The sequence below is a fragment of the Sebastes fasciatus genome, chromosome 2 (genome assembly GCF_043250625.1).
Source record: "Sebastes fasciatus isolate fSebFas1 chromosome 2, fSebFas1.pri, whole genome shotgun sequence".
Classification (NCBI taxonomy): Eukaryota; Metazoa; Chordata; class Actinopteri; order Perciformes; family Sebastidae; genus Sebastes; species Sebastes fasciatus.
Window position 1 is genome coordinate 43,122,222 of NC_133796.1, and position 13,422 is coordinate 43,135,643.

At 41.8% G+C, this 13,422-nt stretch overlaps 1 protein-coding gene across 9 annotated transcripts in view; it reads left to right on the forward strand.

Moving 5' to 3' along the window:
• LOC141760937 (C-myc promoter-binding protein-like) overlaps positions 1–13,422 on the forward strand; it is a 210,316-nt gene that overhangs the window by 100,858 nt on the left and 96,036 nt on the right. For 7 of the 9 annotated variants that reach the window (XM_074624069.1, XM_074624057.1, XM_074624078.1 and 4 more), the window contains 3 exons: positions 2,169–2,384; positions 9,485–9,630; positions 9,922–9,960. In XM_074624069.1, coding sequence (XP_074480170.1) covers positions 2,169–2,384; positions 9,485–9,630; positions 9,922–9,960 — 401 coding nt within the window. The remainder of the gene's footprint in view (positions 1–2,168; positions 2,385–9,484; positions 9,631–9,921; positions 9,961–13,422) is intronic. The other 2 variants (XM_074624115.1, XM_074624123.1) reach the window with 1 other exon arrangement.

A 13,422-nucleotide genomic window follows, 5' to 3' on the forward strand; every position in this document is an offset into this window, starting at 1 on the left:
CATCAATATCTGTCCCCAGTGTGTCTACAGGCCACCATAGTATCATAAAAGACCATCCTCTCTCTTTTTCTCCTCCTCCGTTTGTCCGGAAATGGGTGCAGAAAAAAAAATCGCTTTTTTCCTTGTATTCTGACGTCATTAGAGAATGCAAGCCACGTGAGGGTTTCCTGGTCGAACCAGAGAGAACCTTCAGTAGCTGACCCCACCCCACAGCGCGTCACTGTCTCTCCTCCTCAACCGAACTTGAGCAAAGTAGCTCCTACAGTTAGTCTGCAAGAACCAGCAGAACCGTCTTCATGTACTCCCATCATCTAAATATAACATGTTCTTTCACAAAGGCTTTATGTAATTACACTGTTTAAACAGATGATATTTATATATTATATATATTTGATGTCATGCATGTAGCAGAGTACAGGTAGTAAATAGTGACTTGTAAGCAACACAACACATTTCTGTTTCACAGTCAAACTTTATTTGAGTAGACAGATGACAATATTAATTATTCACAGCATTTGTAATCATCCCACCTGCAGTTATGTTAACATGGTACAGGAGAAAGTCTTCAGCTCTGGTAAACTATGGTAAGCTAAGCTCCGGTGGTCTGTAGTCATGGTAACACAGAGACAGCTACTACTGTAAATAATATACCATTACTCTGATCTTCCATACATTTATCTTTTAGCAGAAATAATGAACTGACTACTGTTTCACATCTTCTATTTTCCACCCTGATGGTCGCTGTGTTTACACACCGTGTCATAGCGGTAGCATGTAGCTAACCCGTTAGCATGTAGCTACATGCTAACGTGTTAGCTACATGCTACCGGGTTAGCTCTGTATCTCCATGTAAACAGAGCCATCTGCTCTCAGCTGTCTGCTCTCCTCTGGGATGATTCTGTCGGTCATTTCTCACAGATGGATCTGTAAAGACAGACGTAAAACAGAGTGTATGTTTACGGTTTACAGAGTTGATGCATGAGGTAAACACTGAGCTAACTAACAGAGATATAAATAGTATTATTTACCTGAGAGAAACCGTCAGGAAAACCTGGAATCTGGACCGCAGATGTTCATCATGTGTCGCCGATTTCTGATCAGATTCCTCCGGTAACGTGCGCTGGGTGAAGTTTCTGGTTTATAAACTTTAAAGTGGTTTATAAGCTCTATTCTAGCTCCTCTCTCTCCCTGCTCTCAGGCCGCGAGGGGGGCGGGGAGGGTGACGCTGTGTTGTTGAGGACGTTTGATTGACAGAAAACGCTGACCAATCAGAGCAGAGTGGGAGGAGACAGAGGCTACAGACACAGAAATCAGCACTTTTGGAAATGGGCTGAAACAGAGGTTATAGAGACATGCTGGAATGCATGATCTGATTGTTTTTTTGAAAAAAAAACTTCAGAGACATGGTTTGGAGGTGTCTGAGACCTATAATAACTAGTTTAAATGGAGTATAATATGTGACCTTTAAAGTATAGGTACAACATAACCCTCTGCTACACGAGCTAAAAGTAAAGCTGTCTGTCTGTAGTCTGACTGTTTAACTTAGTTTGCCACGTATCTCAAAATGTTGTAAACTTATCAGCTGGCTGAGACAAAGCAGCCCCTCCTCCCAGGCTGACATAAGTATAGCTAATATTCACACTTCAATATTTGTTTATTTATTGTAAGTCATATTGTCATTGCAATATTGAACAATGATATCGCACATCGCAGACTTTTCCTCATATCGTGGCAGCCTACTTCGGTGTAATCAAAAAAGAAAAGAAAATCACAGTGTGTTGTGCTTCATTCATCAGAATCATAAAATTGAATAAATGAATTTTTGGATTCAGTGAAGTTGAAAATCTACCCAGTTTCTGCCACAAGTGCTGAATATTGATCTATAATATTGATCTATTTAAGCCTCATGGACTTCAGGAAACACTGATTTTTCTTTAGTTTAGTTGTCCTAATAATGTAAGTCTGGTCCTCATTTGCAATACGAATATTTCCTTAAAGCTGGGCTCTGACCTCTTAATACATATCCTTTGATCAGAACGGCTTCATCAAAATACAAAAGATGGAATATTTTCAGTAGCAGGTATTATGATTCAACCTTTATGTTGACATGTAGAGATTTTAAAAAAGCATGTAGTGACAGCTGCTGATTTTTCCCATTCTGTCTTCAGGTCAGCAGCGGCCTGACGGGCTGTTGGAGCTGAGCATGAGTGATTCGTCAGAGCTGAGCTGTGGGAAGAGCCTCCACATGCTGGAGCTGGAGATCCAGGAAGCCTTCCTGCGCTTCATGGCGGCCATCTTGAAAGGCTACCGCTCATTCTTACGACCCATCACCCAGGCGCCCTCTGAGAAAGCCACAGACGCCAGCTCGCTCTTTGACTTGCAAGGTATCTGGAATAAAATGTCACTCTGACTACTAGGTGTGGGAAAAAAAAGTATTCACCTATTAATCGCGTTTTATTTAAAAGATTTTGAAACACATTTTTTAATGCCATAATTGGTATATTTGCATCATTTGAGTCCCTGCGGAGGTAGAAAGAAGTTACCGTTTTTATTGTTGTAGTCTGAGTAACATGACAATATCCGTTCCATATCTGTTACCTAAAGAAACCGCAGCCGGCCGCAGTTCCCTCCCACAGCGAGCCAAAACCAGGGTCAGCGTGGATACGACCTGCACCCTCCCATGTTAAATCCAGCGTGGTAAACACTACACATCCAGTGAAGGATGGAAACACTTTGGGATTCAAACATTGCAGGAAAAGCAGAGCTAGACAGAGCAGAGCTAAAGCTGCATGCTAACTCTGTCACGGACAGGAAACGTTATCATATGGCGGTAACGTGCGGTCAGGCCGGCCGAGCTAGCAACGCACTTGGTGAAGTTAGAGGAAATATACACGTGTGACTACGTTCGGTTTTCAAAATAAGGTGTTGACAAAGGGAGCTGTATATACAAAATACATATATGGAAAGAAGATTGATTGGATTATATTCATCAGAAGTATAAAACATTACATATCCCTTATAAATTAAAAAGATAATACCACTAATTTGAGAGGGAAATGTCTTTATTCTTTGATTTTTGGGTTGCCTGGAAATTCTTTATAAAAAATTCTTGACAATTTCAGATATATTTGATTTCAGGACATTTGTGACTACATACATGCTGAAAATCAAAAATTTTTCACTGCATCAATTTAGATATTTTCCAAAGTAAAAGTCTCTACAAGTGTATGATTCAACTTTTTCCCATGGTCTAGTGTTAAAAAAGTTAACAAATCGTAATATTGAATCGCAATACTTGTAGAATCACAGTACTTAAAAAGTGCAATACATACTGAATTGGCATCCAAGTATCGTGATAGTATCAAATCGGGAGATAGGTAAATCGTCCCAGCCCTACTGACCACTTTTAGCCAAAACACTGAAGCTATTTATCCATATGTAGTACAGAGGAAACTCAGCTGTCCTTCTCCCCACACCCTCCTCAAACATGTTGACTACAGTGTCATGAGCCAATTTTTTCTCTCTGAAGAAATGTATCTGAATATAATTCCCACCAAAGTGTTTACTGATCACAGATGGTTTCAGCTTTGCTGTTTTAATGCCAGTAATCTGGAAGATGTGTTCTGTCATGAGCAACACCAGCTAATCCAACAAATTGTTTAAAATAGCATAATCATATTGTTGAATTGATTTAAATTAAAGCAGTCCTCAACTATTTGACTCAAACGTAGCTTAACCATGTCATATGATGTGCTACTTCAGTACAAAACAAACAAATATTACTGGGACCACTACAGATGAACATTTAATATCCAGGAATTCACATTATAAACAGTCCCTGTAACAATTTGGCCACAATTAAGCACATTGACCACACACGGTCCAGCCATATAGGTTTCAACTAGGGCTTTCAATCGCTACAAATATTTAATTGCGATTAATCGCATGATGGTCCATAGCACATAGAAATTAGTGACGTTAATACGTTATTATTGGGTTCATTTTGACAGCCCTAGTTTCAACCTAGTCTTATTTGTTATTATTCAGTCTTCGACTGAGACTGTGAAGTCACGGTTGTAAAGTTACAGAGCATAATTAGTGCTAATGAGTCTATGAATATATATATATAAACTAAATGCTGCGTCATTTATTAATCCAGCACCTTCCTCTCTACAGATGGCCAGCCTCACAAACAGATGGCGTTGTTTAATACATGAGCTTTCATAAGTGTCCATCCCCACTCTGAGTAAACACGCACACGCACACACGCACGCACACACGCACACACGCACACGCACACGCACACACACACACACACACACACACTAACACACACATACCTACACACACTAACACACACACACACACACACACACACACACACACACACACACTCACAAACACACACACACACACACACACACACACACACACACACACACACACACACTAACACACACACACGCACACACACACACACACACACACACACACACACACACACACTCACAAACACACACACACACACGCACGCACACGCACGCACACACACACACACACACACACACACACACACACACACACACACACACACACACACACACACACACACACACACACATACACACATACATACAGAAACTGTTTGGGTAGGAAGGCTGGGGTTTGAGAAGATGCTGGGGTTGGAGGTTCAAGACTGTTTGCAGGCTGAAGGTTAGTCAGTTAGTGGTGCAGCTGCTAAGTGCTCCAGAGGCCGGAGCGTGGCCTCTGGATGGGAGCCCATGAAAGCTTGTTGACATCACAGCTGAAATGAGTTAGGATGAAATCATGGCTGCTCTGCTGGAGGAGAGCTGGAGCCAAGGTCGTGTCCAGTGTGAGTTATATGATATAGCAAACAGGAATGGCGGCAGTACGTTACATAATAACTGGAGGAAAGATGTAACAGATCGTACATCATGTGAATGAACTCCTGACCGTTTTCTGACTTAATATCTATAACAAGTAAATGACATAATGTGTTAATGTGCCTGCAGAGACTGTTTTTTATGTTTCCCTGCTGCCCTGTAAAAATCGCAGTTTCCTCCATCATGTGATTAAAGTGCTTTCAGTCCAACATCTGTGACTTTAACAGTGTTACATGCAGATTGTGTCTGCTTTTCCTTCTGCTTTACACACTGTGGAAATGCTAATTGTTGGTTGAGGCTTGTGTGTATCTGAGACCGCCCTTTACACCTGGCATTAAAATGTGAGTGATCAGATTGCAATCGGCCAGTGCTTGACCACATGAAAGTACAAGTGTTACGGCACCCAAAACATGTTGAGGACGGATTGTGATCCGATAGCTAAACCACCTCCGGAGGTGGTTGGGGACACATTGTGACCGCATTGAACACAAGTATAAATGCAATTGCGTTTTAAATCTTAAGCACTAGTTGATCTTTGTCTGTGGCTTTTTTGGAGATTGAGCATGATAAATCTGCAGCAGAAATCACTCTGATTGGCTGTTCAGCTTAAGCGAATCAGTGCACTAGAAGAGAAACGGAAATGAGGAAAGCAAGCCAACGAGTGAAGTCAAGAGGGCATGCAGAGAAAGCTCTTTTCATTTTTCATCTTCATCTCATCTGATCATTCCAACACACAGATATTTTCAAAACGACATGGCCATCTGGAATGAAGCTAAGCGGAGAGTGAGAGTGGTGTGAAACTGGTCGGCGTATGTTCAAGTTGGCCATTGACTGTAGTCTTTGCGGTGTGTTCAAGTGCAACTTTTTGGCCGAGACAAAGGCGACATGAGGCGACGCAACAGTCAGCCTTTGTTGTCGGTTTGGTGTTTCTGAGCCTTTCATTGTCTCATCACCACTGTCTGGGGTTATGAGCTGTTTGGTGTTGCAAAGAATTTGGTACCTAAATGAAAATATTAATAGCTTAATATGTCTGTTGGGCTCTATTGTTGATGTTTTGAACCTTGTTACTGAATTGTAGATGTTGACATTGAGGACTTTTAGGAATTCCTGTTCATATTGGCTTAAAAGTTGATTTTCAAAATTCAGTCTTAACCATGGGAAAAGAAGTCGGCAAAAAGAATTTACATCAAGGTCCGTTTAATTGCTGTTCTCGATAAAGATGCATCGATTTATCGACCAATATTCACCTTGTTGACTGCCATCGGCCTATTGGCAAATAAGATATAAATTCACCGATGGCAATGGCCGATGTTTATCTGTTGTGTTGCATTCATTTATGTTTCACAAAATGTTTTTGTACTTAAAAAAAGAATTCCTCTCATTGAGTAGGTAGTTGTATACAGGCTTAAGGGGCTTTTTAAGCAGTTATTTTTCATATGAACAAAGGTTATATTAAAGCTTGTTTCATACATTTTAACGAATTAATCTGTGCTCATTCAAGATATGAATAAAGGGCTGAATGACTTTAAGAGTGAAGACATTTGAGTTAATTTAAAAGAAAAAAAAGGTGTCTGTTTCCTTGGCACCAAAGTGAATAAATAGCAAGAAATTATACAACAACAAAAATATCGGTATCAGTCCATCATTTTGTATTTGGTGCATCCCTACTGTTGTCCCATGTCCAAATGACAGCTGGGCAAACTCCCTCTGCTGATGAAGATCATGTCATATGATCAAAAGTTCCAGAACAGCTACTAAGTGGACCTTGAAATGAGATTGTTTTTTCAACTGGTAATAATTTGTTCTCGTTTGTCAGTACACATCTTGTTTGATCTCTTTTAAATCTTTTACCATATTACTGATAAATTATGACTCAGATCTTGTCAGTTGCTTTATTACAGTCATTGTTTTAAAAATACATGCATTGGTTCCTTTTGGGATGATATTTGGAGGTTTCAATGTTTTTGTTTTTGTTTGTTTCAAATTTTCAGTTAATCACATAATTATTTGGTCTACATTGTCCCACATAATGACTATAAATGTGTTCAACTTGCAGGGATATGAAACAAAGAAAAGCAAGAAACTCTTTGTGTTTGAAACGCTTTAACCAGCAAATGTAGGACAAATGTACTTGATTTAGTAATTAATCAACTAATTGAATCACTAGGAGTGTCCAGAGAGTGTTTTTAGGCTCTGCTGGATGGCTGTACTAAAGAGACTGTTTAGTGAAGCTAAAGCTGAGAGGAGTTTGGCTCAGAATGAATTGATGGTCCAGGTTTCAAGCGGCCAGTGTCAGGATCAAAATATTTATCAGCTTCAGGAAGTGTTTTTACGTCGGTGTTTGGCTTCCAGCTCTGTGCTGTGAGCCAGTGGTCATCCATCAGTCTCACAACAGCAGCGACTTATTTTTCAGTTAAGCTGCTTTTAGCATCTATTACGGAAGTTATTCACCATGTTGTTGTACATCCCAAATTGGCCATTAGACTAATAACAATGTGTTGGCTTGCATTATCCAAACCTTTGATAAAAACAGTAATTTTAACTCGCAGGCCACGGGAGTTGCTGGTCTACCGCTGCCTTGATCGGTTAGTTTGTTTGTATTATTGTGTGACTTTGGTGAATCCAAACTAACGCTTTAAAACAAAAGTTACGTATGTAACTACGGTTCTATGAATCCTGGATGACTGTCAGAGGCAGTGCTTCAACACTGAATATCTTTGTCACGCGCATGCACTTGTCGAGTATTAATATCAACAAAGTCACGTGTGACCTCGGATGACCCTGGTTAGGTATAAGTTCCGGTGTCATCCCTGAGATCAGTCCTACAGAATCTTCTCGCGGGTTCACGAGATTCCGAGAGACTAAGAACTCTGGCGGTCATCCAGGATTCATAGAACCGTAGTTACATACGTAACTTTTGTTCTATTTCATCCTTGCTGACCGCCAGAGGCAGTGCTTCAACACTGGATGACTTACAGTATAACAAGAGAGTCGCGAGGAATCCTGAGTACATACCTCAGATGAAGCAGAGGAACTCGGCTGAAGGACCACGCCCAATGGGGGGTGGCCACATTGACTCTGTAGTATCTGGAGAATGTGCTCGGTGACGCCCAGTCTGAGCGAGAGCACTCTGCTACTTGCGAGGACAGTAACGTTCAAGTACCCAATGCATAAATTAGCTTGAGCGAGAGCACTCCGCTAATTGTGAAGGCAGTAACATTATGGGAAATCATGCCAAAATTAGCCTGAGCGAGAGCACTCTGTGAACTGTGAAGGCAGTAACGTTTTAGGAAACAATAAAAAGATTAGCCTGAGCGAGAGCACTCTGCGAACTGTGAAGGCAGTAACGTCTATAATAAACAATGCATAAAGTGATGTTACCAATATCCTTAAACTGACTGTTGCTAGCGTCACGCTTAGTTAACTTGAGCGAGGACGCTCTACTAACCGTGAAAACAGTGAAGATAATAACGCTACAGTGAGAGGGGAGCGGGGACGCTCTCCTTACTGACACAGCACGCTGTTGAAATCGGTAAACACCGAGCAGACACGCTCTTGTTAGTACATTACTAGATTAGCTTGAGCTGAACGCTCTGCTAACTGTGTAAAATAGAAACGGAAAAAACAATGTATACGTTACAGTGAGAGGGAAGCGGGGACGCTCTCCTCACTGACACAGTACGTTGTCAAATCGGTAAACGCCAAGCGGACACGCTCTCGTTATTACCCACTAGGTTAGCTTGAGCTAAGCGCTCTGCTAATGTTATAGAGAGCAATATAAATCGATCTCACCGATTGATGTTCACATGTGACGAGCTTCAAGAACTTTTAGTCGTAGATAGTTTAGCTTTTTTCAAGCTAATGCTACCACAGTAGTTAACCTGCGTAAGCGAGAAGATGAAATAGGACTGATCTCAGGGATGACACCGGAACTTAAACCTAACCAGGGTCATCCGAGGTCACACGTGACTTTGTTGATATTAATACTCGACCTGCGCATGCGCGAGATGAAGATATTCAGTGTTGAAGCACTGCCTCTGGCGGTCAGTAAGGATGAAATAGAACACCAAAATCACAGAATAACACAAACAAACTAACCATTCTATGCAGCAGTAGACCAGCAGCTCCCGGGTTCTGCAGGGGAAAAACACTGTGTACACTTAAACTGATATCGATTTTTTTAGGTGTCTAAAATGCGTGATGATGCTGCTCCTGTCCACAGCAGTATATTGCTTTACTCCTGTGCCGGTATTCCTGTCCGTTTCTCCAATCTCGGGGCATGCCCACAGCCATCTACTGTAATACACTGACTATGGATAACTACCTTATACAAGCCCACTTCAAAACATCCAAACTAACCCTTTAACCACAGAATCACACACCTTTAGAGGAAGTCCGTAAATTGCTCTTGCGAATACTTACTTCTTTTCAGTAGATGAAAGTTGAGCTCTGTAAATAAACATGCTGCTGTGTTGTTAAATTATCTGCAAATCATTCCTCACGTTAGAAAAGAAAATGAGTCTCAGCAAACTAAGATTATTATCATTTGTAAGAGCTAACCTAAACATTTATGTCCTTAGGGTTCTTGAAGAGCCGCGACCGCTCACACCAGAAGTTCTACTCGTTGATGACCAAAACTCAGATGTTCATCCGCTTTATTGAGGAATGCTCCTTCGTCAGCGACAAAGACGCCAGTCTGGCCTTCTTCGATGACTGTGTGGACAAAGTAAGTATCATATGTAATCATATAAAACATATTAATGTGTTAATTTTGATGCAGTGGAATTAAGCTTCTTGCAAAAATCTACAAAAAGCTTTCTTCTTTTCCTCTTTGGCCATTTCTGTTAGTTTTGCACACTGTCTTTTGGAATGGTTCTACTTTTCTCACCAAGCCTCTTTGTGCTCCATTTATTGTAATATTAGTTGTTTCACTCCCTGTGTTACTTCACCTGTTTATAGCCAAACCTTTCCCTGAGCTTTTCTTTCTCTTCCCCTTTCTGCCTCTGTTTGCGAGCAGCTCTACAATTCAGAGCGGAGTGTAGACAAAGGAGGCAAGGTAAGTCTATTGTTTGGTTTTCAATTATCACCTGTTCTGGGTACATTTTGGCTTCGGTTGAAAAGTCTTTTTTTGCTTAGAAACGTTCCTAACTGAGTGAAATGACCCGGAAGTATCTCAGTGGCAGCCATGAAAAGAGCTGGTCGAACTCTCCAAATGCTAAGGAAAGGTGCTTCAACGCTTCCTTTCTTATCTCTTTTAGCATAGGATACACTGGACCATCCTTTACCAAAGGAAAGGAGAGAATTCCGTCCCACAATTCTTTGCGGCTGCAACATTTAAGGCGACGCGCCGTTCGGCCATTCATGAAAACAATATGTCCATCTTGCATAGATTTAACAATTATTTTCATATGGTCATATACTAATTGGGATTCTTGTTGCTAAATCTTGTTGAGGGACAACCATTTAATTTCACTTTATTTCTATTTATTTATTTCAGAACATTGTAGTTTCACCACGGCAGACCCGCGTCACTAACACCCGCCTCCGTCGCATAATATTATGGAGCTTATAGTGTAAGTGCAGTCGGATTCTCTTAACACCACCTTTGTCCTTATGAATTCTCCTTCACATTTTTCCTTGACCTCTGACGTTTTCCACCGAGGAAAAGACATGAGGACATAATTTTTTTACTTTTCGACCGAAGCCTTTGTCTTCAGATGGGCAATGTGTGCATGGTGCATGGTCCCAGCAAACAACAGAATTTCTTTAGATCAAAATACGTTGTACAGGGGACTCCTGAAAGCAAGCAGCATGTCTTTAGACAACCCTCCACCCCTGCAGCTTTAGTTTGAGTTATTTTTCATTAAAGGGACTGTTTGTAACTTTCAGAAATGCTTGTTAACAGCGACACCTGTGGCCTCGGTGTTTACCGATTTCAACAGCGTGCTGTGTCAGTAAGGAGAGCGTCCCCGCTCCCCTCTCACTGTAGCGTTATATCTTCACTGTTTTCACTGTTTAAGTCAACGAAAGTCAGCGTCGGGTTCGCGCTTCTGCTCGAAGGAGCATCGCTCAAAACAGTGAGGCGACACACGTCAGCTAAAAGCACAATATCACTCTATATTTCAGCTGCTTGGCAGTAATGTTAGCTGACCAGACGAAGGTCTCTCCATGAATCAATGCTGATACTGCGTTTCCTCCTTCAGCCTCAGAAGAGAAACATTATCGTCTCCGACTGCATCCGCAGGGAGACACCGGCACCCGGTCGGGGACGGTAACGTTTCTCGCTGCGGAGCACCATCAGTTCAGAAGACACGGGAAACCTCTGTTGGTCTGGAGGAACTGCAGCAGTTATTTCTGCACAAACGTTCACTAGATATTCTCAGAGCCAAACTAACTCTTCTGCAGTGTGGAGTGAGCGCGCATGCACGTCTAGAGGTGGAGCGAGAACGAGTGCGGTGTGTGAGTGAAGGCAAGCAGGCAGAGGAGCAGAGACTCCGGTCCTGGAGACCAAAGCTAAGGTCTCCCCCGCGTACTACGTTCGCTGCCAACACTGTTTTGCAAGACGGGCTTCACTAGATGCAACCAAGAGGTTTTGGTGCTTCCGTGTAGTTTGTGTTGGAGTCTGATGGTACGTGGCAACAGGGAGTCTGAACAGCGTAGCCACACGCGAGCGCGCATACGCGAGCGCGCATGGGAAACCGACCCGGTAGATTTATACGTGTACAAAGTTACAAACAGTCCCTTTAAATGGGTTCCTTATGATCGAAACTCTCCTCCTGGAATCTCTACATCTTTAATGAATATTGGAATATTCACCATATTTGCTGCAACAGCAATTTGTATTAAGACAGCGAAAGTACAGTTTCAAAGATAATCCACGTGCACAGTTTTCTGCAAACGATTTCTGCCCTAAATTTTGTATGACTTGAGAGAGTAAGGGCTTTTAACACATCAGTGGTTTCTTAAGTGCTAATGGAGCTTGGAGTTGGTTTTTTCTTTACATCCCCTGGGCTCATATCCTTCAGTTGGACAATATGAAGAGCCTTGGAGTGGCTGGCAGTGTGTCGTTTGTGCTCCACTGGGAGCATTTTGCGTAGAGTGATCCCATGTGCTCACAGCGTAGTTTTGCTCTATCAGACTGTGTGTATGCTTAAGGTTAATTTTTGTGTTTGCAGTCTTAAAGTCCACACAGTCACTCGGTTCCCCGGTCACGTCTGTGGGTCACCGATTCTTGCAGGTGACATTTGTAACAGACCCTGAAATAGACTTGGCCATCCTTGGATTACTTGTGTGCGTGCGTGCGTGCGTGCGCGCGCGCATGTGTGTCCGTCCTGGCGGTAATTGAGACATAGTGGAAGTGATTCCAGAGGCCAGCATCCACAGCTTCCCCTCCCTGTGTTCCCAGGCCTGCGGTGGGGCCCGGGTCTGCTTGGTTCACCCTGTGTGTCAGCTCCACGGGCGATTAATTCCTCCGACTGTCCGTCTTTCTGCACTGTGGCTGGAATACATTATTTACTTTCACACTGCATCACTCATTTTGGGAAGAGTTAGATGAGAAGATCGATATTACTCCCTAAAAGGGATATCATTCACTAAAACATGCAGCCAGTAAATGGGTTTGACTGTGTGGATAACTCCCAGTGACGGTATAGATGAAATAAGTTGTTTCTGTATTAACTAGCTTTACAAGTAATTCTCTCGCAGCATCTTGGAAAGCTCCCTGCCTGATCCAGATGAACTAAATGTTCTTTGAGAGGCATAAACAAGACGTTCTCGTCCCACCTGTCTGTGTTTTTATTTTTGATGTCTGAACCAACAGCAGACCTCTTCACAGCTGTCTTCTCTGTGGAGCAGTGTAGGTTGTCTTGCATTAAAAAACAAAAAATCTCCATGCTTATTCACACGTATAAATTATGTTATATTTGTGATGGAGCTATCAATCGATTAAAATATTTAATTGTGATTAATCACATGATAGTACATAGTAAATCACGATTAATCGCACATTTTTTATCTGTTCAAAATGTCCCTTAAAGGGAGATTTTTCAAGTATTTGTCAGTGTGCTGACTTGACTATGACTTGCCCCAAACTGCATGTGATTATCATAAAGTGGGCATGTCTGTAAAGAGGAGACTCGTGGGTACCCATAGAACCCATTTACATTCACTGATCTGGAGGTCAGAGGTCAAGGGACCCCTTTGAACATGGACATGCTAGTTTTTCCTGGCCAGAATTTAGTGTAAGTTTGGAGCGTTATTTAACCTCCTTCGTGACAAGCTAGTACAACATGGATGGTAACGATGGAGTCATCAGGTTTATAGTTTCATATGATACAAGTATACCAGTACCAACCTAAAAATTGCAAGTTGCATTGATGTGTTGTCTTCAGATATCCATCAGGATGAAACCAACATTTTTATTAGCAATAGTTGACTAACATTGATGTCATTTTAGTTTAATGCTGTTACACACATCCATCCATCTCTCCATCTTTCCATCCATCCATCCATCTCTCCA